Source organism: Sus scrofa, chromosome 15 (assembly GCF_000003025.6).
Source record: "Sus scrofa isolate TJ Tabasco breed Duroc chromosome 15, Sscrofa11.1, whole genome shotgun sequence".
Taxonomy (NCBI): Eukaryota; Metazoa; Chordata; class Mammalia; order Artiodactyla; family Suidae; genus Sus; species Sus scrofa.
In genome coordinates, this window is record NC_010457.5 from 57213564 (window position 1) to 57233333 (window position 19770).

Sequence of the window (19770 nt, forward strand, 5' to 3'; positions counted from 1 at the left end):
TATTAAATCCTGAATGAACCATTAGAGAATAGGCTATCTTTTCAAACACCCACCGAACATTTATGACACACTGTTACCGAACCATCTCACAGCAAGTCAGAACTGCTGAGACACCAGGTTTGCAGCAGGAGAGCGTTTATTCATTCATTCCCAAGCCAGCCAGGCATGAAGATGGGAGAATAAATCTCAAATCCCTGGGGAAAGCCAGGGGCCTGGGGTATTTAGTAGTAAAGAATAAAGCACGGAAAAAGGTGACTGGAACAAGGTGTAACCCTTGCTGTTCTGTGTGTTAACTAAGTTGCCTGCCTCTGCAAGTTCAAAAGTTCACTGAGCAGGATACTCGCACAGGTCCAGTTGAAGAGTCGGGGGTCCCATCCAGTCATAACCAGGTCAGCATGAACTAGATGCAGCTGACTTCAAGTTTCTGCAGAACAACCAGGCAAACATCTTATTGTTTAGGCTTTTTGCCACTTGGAGGATATGCACGTCTTTTGTAGCAACAATCAAAAGAACTCTGATTGGTTAAGGCAGATTACATGTGAAATGAATTTAACTAGAGTAGCCACATTTCCAACAGGTAGGTGCTTGTATTGTGCTATAAAGCCAGTTTCAACGAATTGCAAAGAATCAATATCACACAGACCACACACTCTGGTTACAATATAATTAAATAAAAATCAGAAGCAAAAAGATAACAAAAAGATAACCAAAACAGACTTCTAAATAAATGATGGGTCAGAGAGCAGATCATAATGCAAATTAGAAAAAAATAGAATTGCCAGATAATGCAAAAACCACCTATTGAAACAAATGGCTTGCCACTGAACTAGTGTTTAGAAGGGATGTCTTATCATCAAATACTAATATTTTTTAAAGACTGAATGGGAGGGAGTTCCTGTTGTGGCTCAGCAGGTTAAGAACCCAACAGTATCTGTGAGAATGTGGGTACAATATCTGGCCTTGCTCAGTGGGTTAAGGATCCAGCGTTGCTGAAAGCTGCAGCATAGGTCACAGAGACAGCTGGGATTCCAGGTTGCCATGACTGATGTAGAGCAGCAGCTGCAGCTCCAATTCCACCCCTAACCTGGGAACGTCCATATGGCCCAGGTGTGGCACTAACCCTTAAAAAAAGAGAGAGAGATAGAGACTAGGAAATAAGGAAGTGTGGAGATAAAAATGTCAACTGTACCTTGAAGAGTTTTAAAAGGGAAGAAAATGGGGCACGGAGTGGGGCAGAGGTGGGGTGGTGGTGGAAGGAATTCTAATGGAGGCAGGTTTGTTGCCAGGGGCAGCAGGTGAGGGAAGAAGTGAAAGTCAGGAGGGATGGGGGTGAGGTCAACACCATTCTCATCTCCCTAGGGTACTGTCACCAGTTCCCTCATCTGGGCAAACACCCACTGCATGCAGCTCTCTGTCTCTTACAGGAAAAAGTCCACTTTGCCCTGGTGTTTGAGGCCTCATAAAGTTGCAGAAGGAAGACAATTAGGAAGTGCCGGGCCTATGACAAAAGAAAAGGGAGAATTTCTGCTTTAAAAAAAAAAAAAAAATCAAATTTGATCCACTGCTAAGCCCTGGAAAAAAACTCTGAGGTTCAGCAAAAAGAATACTTTTGCCTCTAGAGTTGAACTCCAGGCCATGCCTTTGGGATAACCCTGAAACTACATGGATTTGTACTGAGAAATTATGTATTTGAGATTTACTCCTGAATCGACTTAGTGGAAAAAAAACAAAAACAAAAATCTTCTAAAGAAAACCTTCTTCATGAGATTTAGAATCTAATATTCAACTAAATCCAAAGCTTTTTTTTAAAAATGTTCTCTCCATATTTCAGCATTTATATACTTGTAGGAATATTAAAGCTGGTATTCCAGTGCTCTTGTATAGACTATACAAATTTTGTAATCTGGAAGCGTTTAGAGTGTACCCCCACCCCAAAAAAGAGGCTTTTTATGTTCATTGAGACAGAGTGAGACCTCTTGCCAGAATGTTAGTGCAAGTCCACGTGCACAATGCACTGTGAGGCCAAACAAACCGAAACATCAGAGTTTGGAGCAAAGAAAGGTTTTCTGCAGGGCTATGCAAGGAGACATGTGCCTTGTGCCTCCAAAATATCCCAAATTCCCCGAACCAAAATTGCAAAGCATTTTTAAAAGAAGCTGAGGGAGGAATTCGTGTCATGGCTCAGCAGAAATGAATCTGACTAGTAACCATGAGGAAGGACACAGGTCTCACCTGGCCTCACTCAGTGGGTTAAGGATCCAGCATTGCTGAGCTGTGGTGTAGGCCAACAGCTACAGCTCCAATTGGACCCATAGTCTGGGAACCTGCATATGTCGTAGGTGTGGCCCTAAAAAGAAAAAAAAGAAAAAAAGAAAAAGAGGAAAAAAAAAAAAAAAAAACGGTGAGGGAAAGGCTGGTTGATTGTTGAAAACTTCTTGGGGCAGAAATCTTTTCTTCTTGTAGCTGTCCACAGAAGTCAGGTCAAGAAGTTCCTATTAACCTCCAACAAGATACATGTGATACTTCAGAGAGGAGCTAAAGCAGAGGATATGGGAGAAGGGCTGCTCTGGGAAGGCCCCACAGGGTTTTGCTCAGTTATAAGAATACCTGGAGGTCAAAGCAAGGCTTGACCCTCCTTAAAACCCAGCCAGACAACCACTAGGGAAAAGAGTATGGAGGTCTTCAGAAAACTAAATATAAAACTAGTATATGACCCAGCAATCCCACTCTTGGGCATATAACTGGACAAAACTTTCCTTGAAAAAGATACACGCACCCATATGTTCATTGCAGCACTATTCACAATAGCCAAGAAATGGAAACAACCTAAATGTCCATCTACAGATGAATGAATGAAGTAGATGTGGTATATATACACGATGGAATCCTACTCAGCCATATAAAAGAACAAAATAATGCCATTTGCAGCAACATGGATGGAACTAGAGACTCTCATACTAAAAGTGAAGTAAGTCAGAAAGAAAGACAAATACCATATGATATCACTTATATCTGGAATCTAATATATGGGCGCAAATGAAACTTTCCACAGAAAAAAATTCATGGACTTGGAAAACACACTTGTAGTTGCCAAGAGGGAGGGAGAGGGAATGGGATGGACTGGGAGACTGGGCTTAAGAGATACAAACTATTGCATTTGGAGTGGATAAGCAATGAGATCCTGCTGTATAGGACAGGAAACTATATCCAGTCACTCATGATGGAACATGACGTCAGATAATGTGAGAAAAAGAATATATATATGAATGACTGGGTCACTTTGCTGTACAGTAGAAATTGACAGAACACCGTAAATCAACTATAATGGAAAAAATTAAAATCCTAAAATAAAAAAAATAGACAAAAAAAAAAAAAAAACAGCCAGGAAGTACAGTCCATTTACTGGCAGTGTCCTAAGTTATGATGCAGGGTGTGGGGATAGGAATGAGACCTGGCATCTTGGAGTACTCTGTGTTCAGATCACTGGTCATTTGGAATTTGGGAATTTGGGGTTCTTTGGGCCTGAAGCATGTGAATATTGATGCCATGTGAGTCTGTGTGAGATAATATCTAGCTCTGACAATGTTGACAGGACTGCTGAAATGCTCTACCAACAGGAGGTCAATTCCCAGTTTTATGACAGGTCAGCAGGTTGAGGGGACAGCGGTGATCTCAAAGGCAGGCATTAGTGAGCAGGAGCCTGTAGCTGACCCTCCCTGCATCGCATTCCTTCTCTGTCCCTGACAGCACAGACTTGCCATCACACAGTCCTCTGTGCTTGCCAAGGCATATCCACACCCAGACCTGCTCAGCTTGCCATGCCATGCCAAGTCAGCAGGCCAGAAACTATTGTCCTGGCACCTGCCCTATTGTCCTGTTCTATAGTGGGGTGCCTACCGCTGGGAGTTGGGCCACCAGAGCAGTGGACTCAGGGGAAACCCTGGCTTCTGTAATTCCCCTCTCCTCTTGGATATCCCGTAGCCACCAGACAGTCCTCCTTTCCAAATGGTTTCATTTTTTGTGTTTCCTTTCATATTCCCAACTTCTTTTTGCTTTGCAAGATATTTTAAACTATGGTATCAATATTATTCCTGATTTTTTTAAATCTATCTTGTACCTCAGAATCCTCACACATCACACGCTTTGGTGTTTGCTTCCCTCCTCTCAAGATTAAAAACACTATTATTTTGAGAAACCTCTAATGACAAGTTCTTGGAAAACATGCTTGGGAAGGGCTGGTTGAATGAATGGCGTCTGTACAAAATTTATGTGAAGGAGGCTTAGCTAGAAGAGGGGCCAAATGTGTGTCCTACTCCTGGCTTGGGAAATCCTTGGAGAGCTTGATAACTGAATGTTGGATGCAGCATCATCACAACGTTCAGGGTGTTGTATGTATAATATATGCTACAAGCAGGATAAGCAGGTGAATCTCTAAAGTATAGCGCTGAGAGAAGGAAGCCAGGCTCCAAAGAGTATGTACTGCATATTCTGGTCATCTGAAACAGATCTTGGAGAGGCAGAGTAATGGCTTGAAGCAAGATCTTAATTCTCTGCTCAGGAATTGAACATGGGCGGCCTGGGTGAAAACCAGAATCCTAACCACTAGACCAGTTCTGCCCCCTGTTGAAAGTAAGAATGTTTCAAACAGGCAGTGACTGTGAAAGCAGGTATAAAGTTTATTGATAGAGTCACAGTACATATAGGAGAGCACACAGAGAAGCAGTTTAAGACAGCAGCAAGGCAGTAATACACACACTCAAAGGTACAGTGTGGGGATACCCCTGAGTAAGGAGTGTGCCAGAGGGGTGATTTAAATTGCTTATATAAGACAGTCCTTCTGAGTCTTTGTTTACCTTTAGCCAATTATCTTGTTTTATTTCTCACACCTGGCTGGACACAGGATCCTTCCCGATATTCATGCGCATCTTTTGGCAAAGATGGATTCCGGAGCAAAGGGTGCTGGGATGGTATCAGGACTTATTATGGACTGGCAATCTCCTCCCTTTTTGACCCCTAGCAGTTTTACTGCACATGTGTAATTGGGGAGGTCTCCTTGACCCCAGGAGTATTGAAGTGGTCATCTTATCTTTCTACTCCAGCAGAGGTCACCTCCTGCAATTAGCTTTTTCCTTGACATGTCGAAGAAAAGCAAGGCCCAATTTATTTGGCCTAAAAAGTCCCAGCTGTTCTCACCTAGGGGCCCACTTACCTCCTACCTCAAAACTAGAAAAGGTAAACTATGTGGCAGAAATGGGTCACAGGTGGGATGGAGGGAGCAGATGAGGAGCAGCTGGGGAGGGGCAGGGACTCGAGAAAAGGAAATACTCAGGATTTGTATCATGGTGGTAGTTACATGGGTGTACACATTTGTCAAAATGCACAGATCTGTACACTTTAAATGGATGCATATAAATTATATTACAAAAAGTTGAGAAATGTGTAATGAAAGAAGGAAACTGAACATACTTGCACAGTTCTCTACTCTTCTTCCTGTTAGCAAAGGTATCTTGGGGATTTGTAATCTCAAAATATGTTTGAAATTTCAGTAATTCTTGTGTGTGTGGTTTTCCAGTTGGGTTTTGTTTTTTCTGTGTGTGTTTTTGTTTTTGTTTTGTTTTTTAAGCTGCAGCAAACCTAACTTAGAAACACTTCTAAGCATAAGAGACTTGACTTTAATCCAACTGAACAAAAAGAACACAAAGCAAACATGTATTCATTTGTTCTTTCTTGGTGAAACTATTAGGCAGAGATATGCTTCTCACAGTGACTCACACAACATTTTATACCTACTTAAACTGCGTCTGTTCATTCCACCGATACTGATTTTTAATGGGCTGCCTCATTTTCTCCTTACTGTTTGGGTTTGGCTCCATCACTTCTTTTCAGTGTTAATAAAAGGTAGCTCCTCATATTTAGCTCTTTTTCCCTAAGGGAACTTGGGGAACTAATGAGACATTTCTGAACCTCCCTCCTTCTGACAAAAGCAGGTGCGGTGCATATGTGTGCAGGTGTGGTACAGGTGAGCAGGTGTCCTCAGCCTCTTCTCTGACTCCCCTCTTCTTGCCCTTCCAGACTCCAGAGCCAAGTGCACACCTGTCAAGTGAAGGTGAGACTGAAGACAATCAGCGCTCATCTTCTCCCACCAAACCAGAGGAACCGGGATGGAGCCAGGCAACAGACTACGATGATTTTGAGACAGTGTCCCACCAGAGTGAAAGTCAATCAGACACAAAAACGGACTCCTTTGAAAGTGCTTCTGACATAGAGTCCCTGCCTGGTGACCTCCTCAGGGGAATCTGCCTCCCTCCAGGTGGGACCTCCAAGGGCAGAGGAGCATTCCGAGGATGCCCTGACATTCTAGCAACTGGATGCCCTCAGAAGCAGCCTTCCACAGGTATCCCTGGGCTTGACCCAAAGGAAGAACTAGATCTGTGCCCTGACTTAAAGGAGGAGTTTTACGAAAGTGGGTTCGAAGTCTTTGCCGCAGTTGCTGGAGAAGTGAGGGCCTTGCACCTCTGGGAGGACGTGGCCAGCCCAGAGCAAGAGTCACTTTGGGCCAGGGCTGCTCATCCTGCAAAGGGCTCCTTGCAGGGGGCCACCAGCAGCTACGGCCTCCTGCCAGCGAAGGTGGGGACCATACAAGACCTCAGGAGGTCCCCTGTTTTTTCTCTTCAGAAATCCAGATCTGAGAGTTATCTGGGCGTCCCGGTGGTCTGGCCCTTCCTTCTCCGGTGCTGTGAACAGGGCTGGAGCTGGCCGCATATCCACAACAGGGACAGGGGACCCCAGCTGCCTCTCAGAGGCCCACTGGACAGCACAGCTCCTCTGCAAGCCAGGACAGGGAAGGGGAGGCCTCCAGGTCCTGCAGTGAACACAGGCTTGCTCTGCTCCCAGCTGGGTTTTGATGGCCCCTGCCAGCTTCCTTTAGGGACATCTTGCCCCCTACAGGCCAAGCTTTGCCATAGCACCCCAGAAAATATTGATAACAAAGGCACAGCATGCCCAAGGCTCCGCAGTTGGCACAGGAGGACATTGCAGAGGGCCCATTCCATAGCAGAGTTTCCATTAAGATACCCTGAAGATCCTCTGGGGCCAAACTTGGCAAAGGTTGGAACCCATGCGAAGGAAGGGACAGAAGCAGAAGGAGCTCTCAGAACACACAACCCTCTTCACCCCATTTCCACCCAACTTTCTGGTTTGCTCCCTACTTCCCAAAGGAAGACTCCTCCTTTGGAGGATCAATACAAACCCAGTGCTCTTAGCTGGAAAAGGGCCTCTGAGGACACACCCTCTAAACCTCTCTGGCTGGAAAACCAGTTAGGACTGGATTCTGGGTCCTGCCCAGTCTCTTCATGCCTCACTGAGGAGCTGGTGAGCCTCCACGCAGAGGAGGTACCGGTGCTGGCAGAGTGCAAGTCAGGACACAGCCCAGAAAGCAGACCAGAGGAACCCCAAGGCGCTGGCCTGGCACCAAATGCTGACAATGTGAGTGATAAACAGAAGCAGCTTCAGGACATTTCTGTTGAGGCAGGAAACCAAACCAGTAATTACACATCAAAGTATGTCCTCAGTGAGAAGAGAAAGTCACCTGCTAGGGCCCAGTTCCCACATCACCCCAGCAGTAGCAGGTCACCGGTGTGGAACAGAGACTGGAGGGTTTGCGCTGGAGTGAGCAATGGGTCAGACACTCCAGAGACCACTCTGAAATCAAATGCAACACAGACTTCCAAGGCAGCAGAAGGCGTGATGGTTCCAGACCCCAACTTCAGGAAAAATGCCTTTCAGGATTTTTCAGGAATCGCAGCAACCACCATGTCTCACTGCAGCTGTGGGGATGGGGAGTGTGACCAGGGGCTCGAGGGTGGTGCCCTACCCTTTGCAGAGGGCCTCCAGTTAGAGCCCAAAGCATCTTCCGAGGGTGCGCTCATTATAGCGGTTGAGAAGAAAGGGCTGCAGGCCACCAGGAGGAAAGTGAGTCCTCTTCCAGAAACCCAGTTCTGTGAGTTTCTGGAGGAAACACCAGGGTCTCCCCGAAGTGCTGGAGCCACCCCCCCGTTTCCCGGGGCTGGGAAACCGAAAACTAGTGGCAATGAGTGTGAACTGCTGGCAGGCCGCAGACCACAGGGTGACCCCGGGGATCTTCAGCAGGTGGCCCAAGCCGTACAGTCTGGGATAGTACTGATCCCCCAAGCTGCTTCAGAAAACAGGCCCCCGGGCCGGAAAGAGCCCTGTTCCCAGGAGCGCGCTGGGGGCGTGCTGAGCACAGGGGCGCCTACAAAAGAGAACCCCCTGGGGAGAGCCAGAGCTCCAGAATCCGAGAGCCCAGGGAGGAAGCTGCTACAGCGCCTGAGGCTAGGGGCCTTCACTTGGCAAGGAGCAAAGAGACACCGAGCCCTGAGGTCAGGCGAGGGGTGCGAACAGAAGAAGGCAGCGCCGAGATATGGCCAGGCTCCCAAGCCCCCGCCCACACCCGAGCGCTCCGGCTCTCCGGACAGTCCCGCCGGTTCGGCCAGGCTTCACGGGAGCCCAGTAAGCTCCTGGCATTTCCCAAGGTGACCCCCTTACGGAAAAGCAAGCCCTGCGGCTCCAAGAGCCCTGAAGGGGTCCACCCCGGGGGTTCTCCCGGCCTCGAGGAGCTGTGTGCTGATGGTCGTCCCCCCAAAGCCAGCGTGCAGAGCACATTAGGCCAGGAAGAGATGTCACGCCGAGCGCACGTGAGCGCCTCTCGCGAGACCCGGGAGGGCCTAGGCCGAGGGGCCGCAGGGCCAATGGAAGAGGGCAGTGAGGAGATGCGTGGGGACCTCGGTGGCGGAAGACAGTCTTCAGAAAGCTGCGGCGCCAAGAGACTCAGAACCCCAGAGAAAAGGCTCCGGGCAAGGTTGGCCTCAGCTCATAAGACCTTTACTAATTTTTTTGAGTCGAGAGTTTTAGAAAAAGGGAACACTAGTGAATGTTCTCCAGCTTCCTTCAAGGACCAGAAGGAAAAGAGCAGGCTGCGCCAGAGTTCCTGGCGCCCGTTTCTGAAAAGCAGGGATACGGAAGGCCCCAAAAGATCTTCCTTAGTGAGTCTGGTTCCAGGGCCAGAACTCTTGAATCCCCCCAGACATTCCACACCAGGGACCAATGGTCAACTTGAGGAGCAGATGGAGGACAAAGAGAGCTACGTTTTTAGAGATCACTGGACACCCCCACATCCCCCCACGCCTTTGTCATCCAGCAATTTGGCCTCTCCAGATAGCAGGAGGAAAAGTGAACCAACCATCTAATGTACGAGCCCCCAGGAAAGTGATAAATACCTGCCTTCAGGTGTCTTTCCAGAAAAGTCTTGGCGTTTGTCACCCACCAGCTCTGGGAAGCATCAGGTTGGGATCAGCCACACGCTTCCCTTCAGCTCTGCTTATTGCCTGGTCTATGGAAGCCAAGGAGTGCCCTGTAAGCCCCTGAGCCCCAAACCCCAGAGTCCCCGGCCTGGTGCCCAGCAGGTGGATTTCCACTACCCTGGCAGGGGCAGGGCCATCTCAGTGGTTTCTCTGGGAAGCTACAGCCATATGGATAGCAGCTCTGAGGCCCCTGGAAGCCCCAAGACCTCCAAGGCCCGGACAAGCCTCCTGCTTTCTCTGCAGGCGCTAGACCAGGATGAGCAGAAGGAAGAGAGGGGGAAAAGAGGCCAGCATCCCTGTGGCCTGAGCACAGCACCCTCACCCTCGCTCAGGGACCTGCTTGGGAATGAGGTGAGTTATCTATGACTCATACCAACCTGTTTATTTACCATTTAAGGCAAGAAAAGGAAAGGACCATTCAGGACGTTGTCCTGAGTGAGAGGAGAGGAAGGGTAGGAAGGCCAGTTTACCTCCCAGTTACACTCCTGAGGGCCCCGCTGGAATCAACACAGCGTGACCAGTTTCTTGGAATTTGCCAAACCAACAAGTGGTAATTGGCATTTCATTGTAAATTTGTTTGGTCTCTCTTTTTCCTGTAGAATTCAAGCCCTCTGAATTCCTATTTGTATCAACTCCTGTTCATAGTCTTTGCCCATTTTGTATCAGGAAGTTGATGCAGGCTGTAAAATTTAAAAAAATTTCCCCATGTTGTTTTCTAGTATGCTTATGGGTTTATTTTTTCCATCTAAATCTGATCCAGCTGAAACTTGTTTTAGTATGAGTGTGATGATTGGTGCTTCTGAAATTCCTAGTAAAACAAAATCATCTTTTTGGGGGGTAGGTCACAGTGCTGGGTCAGGCACCAGAAAAGGTATATAAGCTTGGGATTTCTTACAAGTCCAGTTGCCCTCAGAAGGAGGGAGCTTTTTGGAAATCCCAGAAAGAATAGTATTGCAATTGTGAAAGCAAACCTGCCTTTTCCCCATTCATTCCTGCATCCATGTGCCCTCGCCCCTTTGCTTCTTTAGACAGGTGTGTCTCCTGCATGCCTGGCACAGTGCTGGTGTGGAAGGACCTCAAGTTCAGTGTTAGCAGGGCCAAGAGTAGCCCTCCCACCTGCCACTCTGCGCGAGTAGCCTCTGGGGTCCTGGCAAGCCCCACCCTTTAACCATTGGGCCGGCCCTCTCTGCAGCAGGTGCAGCCACCCAGGTGCTCCCTGGGTTTCACTTTCAGAGCATAGCATTTCCCCTGTGCTCAGTGTAAGAACACGAGTCCTCCTCTCTCCTTCTGTAAGACTCAAAGAGAAGGAGGAATAGGAACGAACATTTCTCCAGCACCTGCTTCTTGCCTGGCCCTTTCCCAGGCCATTTAAAATTACTTGCCAAGTGCGTGCAGGCTGCCCAGGTGTTTGCTGAAGACCCCCATCCCCACCTCCCCCCACCTGCTCCTTCCACAAACAACAGCCAGCTAAGCACAGGGACCACACGTAGGGGTGAAACATTAATTTTTGAGGATTTTTTCCCTTTGTGTTACTTATTTTTTAGAATTTTTAGTAGTAAAGGAAAAAAAAGTCAACACAGATGTAGAAGAGAAAAGGTAACAGTTTCCCTTCAAAAGCTTCCAGTCCCACTCCACAGAAGGAAATCATGTCAGCAGTCTGTTGTATATCATCTGCATTATCTTCACACAGACATGGGATTATAAAGGGAAGTTTTGGGAAGAGAGGGTTACACAGTAGAATCATCTACACATATTGCTGTGTAACTTTGTTTGGTAATATAGCAAACACAGTCTTCCAGGGGGTTTATATACATCGTTCTCTAGTTGAAAGTCACATGCTATTTCATAGTATAGCTATACTGTATTTAGTTAACTATTCTTCTGTTGGTTAATATTGAGGTAACTTCTGGTTTGGGGCCATGGTAAGTAATGCTACAAGGGCATCCTTGATCAGATGTCTAGAGGTAATGATGCTTTGATTTCTTCAGGATGTAAAAGGATTGTACAGTCAAAGGGTACATGCGGTTTTACTTTGAATAGATTTCAAATTACTTTCTGAAATGATTGTGGCCATTGACATATAGCCGTGCCCACTGCCTGACATTTCTCCAACTTAGATACTTATTGCTCCTTTTAATTTTTGACTACCTGAAATACATAGAGAACTTGACTTAATAAGAGACATAGAGTTCCTATTGTGGCTCAGCAGGTTAAGGACCCAACGTTATCTCTGTGAGGATGTGGATTTGATCCCTGACCTTGATCAGTGGGTCAAGGATCTGGCATTGCTGTGAGCTGCAGCACAGGTGCCAGATACAGCCCAGATCCAGTATTGCCATGGCTGTGGTGTAGGCTGGCAGCTGCAGCTCCAGTTCAGCCCCTGGCCTGGGAATGTCCATATGCCACAGGTGCAGCTGTAAAAAGAATAAATAAATAAATACCATTTTTTTTCTTTATAGGGCTGCACCTGTGGCTTATGGAAGTTACCCAGCTAGGAGTTGAATCAGAGCTGCAGGTGCCGGCCTACACCAGCAACACCATATCTGAGTGGCATCTGTGATCTACACGGTACCTTCCAGCAATGCTGGATCCTTAACCCACTGAGTGAGGCCAAGTATCAAACCTGAATCCTCATGAACACTGTGTCCAGTTCTTAACCTAAGTGAACCACAACAGGAATTCCAGAACATTATTATTGTCAGTAACTCAGAGTAAAATCAAGTATTCAGAAAAGGTTATTAGCAATTCACATGGAGGCAGGGATTAAGATGGCAGAGTAGAAGGACTGGAGCTCAACTTCGCTCCTAAAAACAACAAAATTCACAACTAAAGACTGAGCACACTTCACCCAAATGGACCAAAAAACTTAAAAAAGGTATCCTACTCCAGAAGAAAAAGAGGAGGACACATCAAGAGGTAGGAGAGGTGATTTCATTATATAAACAATGAATACCTCTTGGGTGGGAAGCTCCATAGACTGGAGGCTAACTGGTTCACAGAGACTCACCTACAGGAGTGAGAGTTCTGCGCCCCACATCAAACTCTCACATGTGGGGATCTGGCACTGGGAGAAAGAGCCCCTGGAGCATCTGGCATTGAAGGCCAGTGGGGCTTGTGTGCAGGAGCTCCACAGGACTGGGGGAAACAGAGAACCCATTCTTAAAAGGCACACACAGATGTTCACGTGCACTGGGTCCCAGGGCAGAGCAAAGTCTCCATGGGAATCTGGGTCAAGCCTGACTGCAGTTCTTGGAGGACATCCTGGGAAAACGGGTGAACGTGGCTTGTTGTGAGGGAAGGACATTGAAAGCAAAGTTCTCGGGAATATTCAGCAGATTGCCTTTCTCTGGAGGTGGCCATTTTGGGAAAATCTGGCCCCACCCATCAGTCAGCTGCTGAGAAGCCCCAGGGCAAACAACAACCCATGTGGGATCACAGCCCTGCCCCTCAGGAAATAGGCTACCTAAAGACCCCTCAGGCACAGAGCTCTCTCTAATCCCATCCAGACACTAAGCCCCACCCACCAGAGGGATTAGAATCAGCCCCACCTACCAGTGGGCAGGCATTAGCCCCTCCCATCAGGAAGCCTACAGCAAGCCCCCCATACCAACTTCAGCCACAAGGGGGGCAGACGTCAGAAGTAAGAGAGGCTACAACTCTATTATCTGTAAAAAGGTCACCACACCAAAAACCTATAAAAATGAAAAGATAGAGAACTATAACTCAGATGAGGGAGAAAGGGAAAACTCCAGAAAATCAGCTAAGTGATGAGGAGATTCTCAGCATCCAGGAAAAAGACTTTAGACTGTGGATGCTGAAGATGATGCAAGACATTGGAAATAAACTGGAGGCAAAGATGGATAACTTACAGGAAACACTGAGCAAAGAGATACAAGATATAAAACTTAAACAAGAAGAGATGCAAAATATAATAAATGAAATAAAACATTCACTAGAAGCAGCTAACAGCAGAATACAGGAGGCAGAACAACGAATAAGCAAGGTGGAGGACAGATTAGTGGAAATTACGGATATAGAACAGAAAAGAGAAAAAAGATTGAAGACAAATGGAGAGAGTCTCAGAGAACTGTGGGACAATGTTAAATGCACCAACATCCGTATTATAGGGCTGCCAGAAGGAGAAGAGAGAGAGAAGGGGACCAAAAAAAAAATTCAAAGACATAATAGCTGAAAACTTCCCTCACATGGGGAAGGAATCACTCACTCAAATCCAGGAAGCACAATGAGTACCATATAAAATAAACCCAAGGAGGAACACCCCGAGACACATATTAATCAAACCAAAATTAAAGACAAAGAGAAAATCTTGAAAGCAGCTAGGGGAAATAAACAAATAACATACAAAGGAACCCCGATAAGGCTATTGGCAGATTTTTCAGCAGAAACTCTGCAGGCCAGAAGGGAGTGGCATGATATACTTAAACGTGATGAAAGGAAAAAACCTCCAACCAAGATTACTCTACCCAGCAAGGCTCTCATTCAGATTTGAAGGAGAAATCAAAACCTTCTCAGATAAGCAAAAGCTGAGAGAATTCAGCAACACTAAACCAGCCTTACAACAAATACTAAAGGAACTTCTATAGGCAGAAAAGAACCAGAGAAGATGGAAAGAAAAAAGAGCAGCAAAAACAAATCCAAAGTAATTAATACAATGGCAATAAGAATGTACATATCAATAATTACCTTAAATGTGAATGGACTAAACGCCCCAACCAAAAGACATAGACTGGCTGAATGGATACAAAAACAAGACCTATACATATGCTGTCTTCAAGTGACCCACTTCACTTCTAGGGGCACATACAAATTGAAAGTGCGAGGATGGAAGAAAATATTTCATGCAAAAGGGGATCAAAAGAAAGCTGGAGTAGCAATATTCATACCAGACAAAATAGACTTTAAAATGAAGAATATTTTAAGGGACAAAGAAGGACATTACAAAATGATCAAAGGATCAATCCAAGAAGAAGATATAACAATTTTAAATATCTATGCACCCAACACAGGTTCACCACAATATATAAGGCAACTGCTAACAACCTTAAAAGGATAAATCAATAATAACACAATCATAGTGGGGGACATTAACACCCCACTAACAGCAATGGACAGATCAACCAGACAGAAAATCAATAAGGAAACACAGGCCCTGAAGGATGCATTAAACCAGATGGACGTAATAGATAGGTATAGGACATTCCATCCAAAAGCAACAGAATACACATTTTTCTCAAGTGCACATGGAACATTCTCTAAGATTGACCATACCCTGGGCTACAAATCCAACCTCAGTAACTTTAAGAAAATTGAAATCATATCAAGCATCTTTTCCAACCACAATGCTATAGGACTAGAAATCAACAACAAGAAAAAAACTTCAAAAAACACAAACACATGGAGACCAACAACATGCTACTAAACAACCAATGGATCACTGAAGAAATCAAAGAGGAAATTAAAAAATACCTAGCAGCAAAGGACAGCGAAGATACGACACTCCAAAACCTATGGGATGCAGAAAAAGCCGTTCTAAGAGGAAAGTTTATAGCAATACAAGCCCACCTCAGGAAACCAGAAAAAACTCAAATAAACAAGCTAACTTTACATCTAAAGCAGCTTGAGAGAAAAGAACAGACAAGACCTAAAGTTAGTAGAAGGAAAGAAATCATAAAGATCAGTGCAGAAATCAATGAAATAGAAACAAAGGAAACCATAGAAAAGATCAATGAAACGAAAAGCTGGTTCTTTGAAAAGATCAACAAAATTGATAAACCCCTAGCGAGACTTATCAAGCAAAAAAGAGAGAGGACTCAAATCAATAAAATTAGAAATGAAAAAGGAGAAGTAACAGTGGACATCACAGAAATACAAAGGATCATAAGAGACTGCTATATGCAACTATAGGCCAATAAAATGGAAAACCTAGAAGAAATGGACAAATTCTTAGAAAGGTACACTATTCCAAGACTAAACCAGGATGAAATAGAAAAGATGAATGGACCCATCACAAGAACTGAAATTGAAACTGTGATTAAAAAACTTCCAACAAACAAAAGTCCAGGACCAGATGGCTTCACAGGCAAATTCTATCAAACATTTAGAGAAAAGCTAACACCTCTCCTTCTGAAACATTTCAAAAAATTGCAGAGGAAGGGATACTCCCAAACTCATTCCATGAGGCCACCATCACCCTGATACCAAAACCGAACAAAGATACCACACAAAAAGAAAACTACAGGCCAATTTCACTCATGAACATCGATGCAAATATCCTCAACAAATACTAGCAAACCACATCCAACAATACATTAAAAGGAGTATACATCATGATCAAGTGGGATTTATCCCAGGGATGCAAGGGTTCTTCAATATCCGCAATCCATCAGTGTGATACACCACATTAACAAACTGAAGAATAAAAACCATATGATCCTCTCAATAGACGTGGGAAAAGCCTTTGACAAAATCCAACACCCATTTCTGATAAAAACCCTTCAGAAAGTGGGCATAGAGGGAACCTACCTCAACATGATAAAGGCCACATACAACAAACCCACAGCGAACATCATTCTCAATGGTGAAAAGCTGAAAGAATTCCCGCTGAGATCAGGAACAAGACAAGGATGTCCGCTCTCACCACTACTCTTCAACATAGTTCTGGACGTCCTAGCCACAGCAATCAGAGAAGTAAAAGAAATAAAAGGACTCCAAATTGGAAAGGAAGAAGTAAAACTATCACTGTTTGCAAATGACATGATACTATACCTAGAGAATCTTAAAGACTCTGCCAGAAAACTGTTAGAGCTTATCCACGAATTTGGCAAAGTTGCAGGATACAAAATCAATACACAGAAATCAACGGCATTTCTATACACTAACAATGAAAGAGCAGAAAAGGAAATTAGGGAAGCAATCCCGTTTACCACGGGAGCTGTTGCCTGTGGGAGGAGCAGGTGTGGGGCCTCAGCTAACACCTGGACAGCCTTCTGTGTTTAAGGAGCAGTGAGGGGATTACAAGGGCCCAGGAAAGTGCCAGGCATGAAGCAGGTGCTGGATAAATGTTCGTTCAGTCCCCCTTTCTGTTTCAAATCTTACAGAGGAGAAGGAAATCCTCATATGCTTGCACATCAGAACCTGTACCAAGGCAAGAGAGCAGCAGGTACATGAACGTGGGAAAGGGAGAAAAGTTCTGAATAGTTTGCTCTCTATCAGAAGCCTTGGACAGTAAAGAACTGAAACTCAATTTAGAGCAAGAGGCAAGACTCCATCTAGTGGCTGCTCCTGGGAGAGGAGGCTGTGATTGCAGGAGCAATTTGCAAGGAATCCAGTGTTGGCCCAGTAAGGGGCAAGAGTTCTTTTATTCCAAAACAACCGTTCTTAACATTTTGCTAAATTTTCTTCCAGATTCTATTCTCTAAACAAATTTTATATGTTTAACATGGTTATGATTATGCCATCTGTAGAGGTTTTAATTTTTTATTATTTCACATCCTGCAATTTGTCCCTTTAAAGCTCTCTCTCTTTTTTTTTTTTTAATGGCCACACCCAAGGCATATGAAGCTCATAGGCCAGGGACTGAATCTGAGCTGAAGCTGTGATTTATGCCCCAGCTGTGTCAACATGGATCCTTTAACCCATTGCATCAGGGATCAAACCCATGCCTCTGCAGCTACCAGAGCTGCTGTAATCAGATTCTTAACACACTGTGCCACAATGAGAGCTCCTAAAGCTCTTTTAAGTTGAGAAATACAGTCATACAGAAAAGCATTGTGAGTAAATTGGGTAGATAATATATTGCTGAGAAACAAACACTGAGTAACCTCCCCCCAAATCAAGAAACACCATACTACTACCCCTGCCTGGTCCCTTCCTGCTCTGAGCATCCTTCCTTCTAACCAGGCCTAGCCACTGTGCCAGTGTCTATGGTATTCACTTCCTTGCCTTAATTATAATTTTACTGCTTAACTTTGTACCTCCAAACAATGTAGCTTATTTTTGCCTATTTTTAACTTTACGTTAATACAACTTTATGTATTTCTTTAAACCTTATGCATCTATTTGCTCTAATTACATTAAGGCTTATCTTGTTCTGTGCATCTAAAGTTCCTTCATTTTAAAGGTTATGTACAATGACTTTGAATCAGCATGTCACAATGTTATCAGTTAGTTGTTGCTAGGATAGTTTGTGCCTAGGTGCCTACTACACCTGCACATGCATTTTTGTTGCATGCTCCTCCTAGGAATGAAATAGCTGGGTCAGTGGGGGTGCATATCTTCAGCTTTACTAGATACTGTCAAATACCATTCCATCGTGATTGTACCAATTTACACTCCTTAAGAGTTTCCTTTGCCCCATACTCTCATTAACATCTGCTTGATATTGCCAAACAATTTCAGCCATTCTAGTAGGTGGGTAGAGGTATCTCATTGTGGCCCTAATTTGCATTTCCCCAATGTATAAAGAGGCTAAGCATCCTTTAAGTGCTTTTTGACAATCTGGCTGTTCTCTTTGAGGATGTGTCTGACCTAGTCTCTTGTCCATTTGTCAATGAGGTTGCCTCTTTCTTAGTGATTGTATGTATACTGGATACAATCCCAATTGTTGGTTAAATGTGCCACCACTATCATGTCCCACTCTATGGCATGTCTTTTTCCTTCTTTGGTTTTATCTTCTGATGAACAGAAGTTCTTAACTTCAGTGTTTTCAGGTGCATCCATCTATTCTCTACCACCTGGTCATGACTGGAATCCCTGAAATTACCTTTTTTAAAGCTTTCATGGACTTGTTTTTTCACATTTACATCTCTGAGATGAGATGCCTAAAACTGGTCTTGGTGTTCCATTGGCCTGTCTTTCCATACTTGGGCCAGTTCAGAGTCTTTATCACTGTAGCTGTATACTGCTGCTGTCCAGTTGACCACATCCTTTCACCTTGTTCTTCTTCAATTTGATAAATACTTATTGAATACCAGCTGTGGACCAGACAACATTCTAGGTGCTGTGGATTCAGTATTGAAGAATCTATAAAGATTTCTGTCCTCAAGGGAAGGACAGGTGTGTGAGAATAAGTAAAAATTGAGCAAATAAGATTATTTCAGATATTAAAAAGACTATGAGGGAGTTCCTGCTGTGGCACAGCAAATCAAGGATCTGGCATTGTCTCTGAGGCAGCACGGGTTTGATCTGTGGCCCAGCTCAGTGGATTAAGGATCTGGTGTTGCTGCAGCTATGGTGTAGGTTGCAGCTGTTGCTTGGATTCGACCCCTGGCCTGGGAACTTCCTTATGCTGTAGATGCAGCCAAAAAGAAGAAAAAAAGACTGTGAAAATTGAAATGTAATTGAAATATTGAAAAGGTTAATGGGATGGGGCTGTCTTGGCTTAGAAATTTGGAGTCTAACATTAAAGCTTTCATGTGGCCCTGGCAGATCCAGTGCCACTTCTCAGTGACGTGGAAGAATTACCTCACCTGCAGACAGCAGCCCCATCATTTAGCCATGTTGTCGCCTTCCACCTGGGAGACCATGGCAAGTCTGGGTGTGTTTGTAAGATGGAGAACAGAAGGAGGAAACCCTTGGTATAAAAGATGCTGTTGATGTCAAGAGATTCTTGCCTTTTTAATTTCAGCTATAGGGGCAAAGAACGTATGGTTCCAGAAGGAGGCAAATTCCAGCACCTTACTTAAAATCTTAACTGTACTTAAATGGGTTTGCATCCCTGGCTAAGGGGGCTTAGATGGGGACCAAGGTCAAGAGGGAGCAAGAAGAGAAATGACTGTAGGAGGGTGGAGAAGAATAGGGAACCCTAGACTTTGAGAACACCTGTGCATGTCTTATTCCCCACTCTGTTGCTTACTAACTCTGAACCTTGGAATAAAACCACACCAGGACTCAGTTATCTCTAAGGGTTGCACTGGGAGTCTCTTAGGTCTTTGCTAGGGTAGAGCAGCAACTCTAGGAATGAAGGCTAGGTAGTTTTTTTTTTTTTTTTCTTTTTTTCTTTTTACAGTTGCACCTGCGATGTGGAAGTTCCCAGGCTAGGGGTCTAATCAGAGCCACTGCTGCCTGCTTATGCCACAGCCACAGCAATGCCAGATCCCAGCCACATCTGTGACCTACAGGACAACTCATAGCAACACTACATCCTTAACCCACTGGGCAAGGTCAGGGATCAAACCCGAGTCCTCATGGATACTAGTCAGGTTCATAACCCACTGAGTCACAATGAGAACTCCCCCTGGGTAGTTTTCTTGACCTCCACCAGTACCCTTCTCTAACTTGGATGCAAGGATCCAAGATGTTCTTTCTACTTAGAGATTTAAGTGAGGACTAGGAGAGAACATTGTGAACATTTTCTAACCTTTAAAAGTCT

The 19770-nt window shown here is 44.9% G+C and overlaps 1 protein-coding gene across 1 annotated transcript in view; it reads left to right on the plus strand.

Annotated features, from left to right (window-relative positions):
* LOC102162293 overlaps positions 1-8575 on the plus strand; it is a 107063-nt gene extending 98488 nt beyond the window's left edge. The window contains exon 2 of the mRNA XM_021075743.1: positions 6073-8575. Within this exon, the coding sequence (XP_020931402.1) occupies positions 6073-8556 (2484 nt within the window). The 3' untranslated portion in view covers positions 8557-8575. The remainder of the gene's footprint in view (positions 1-6072) is intronic.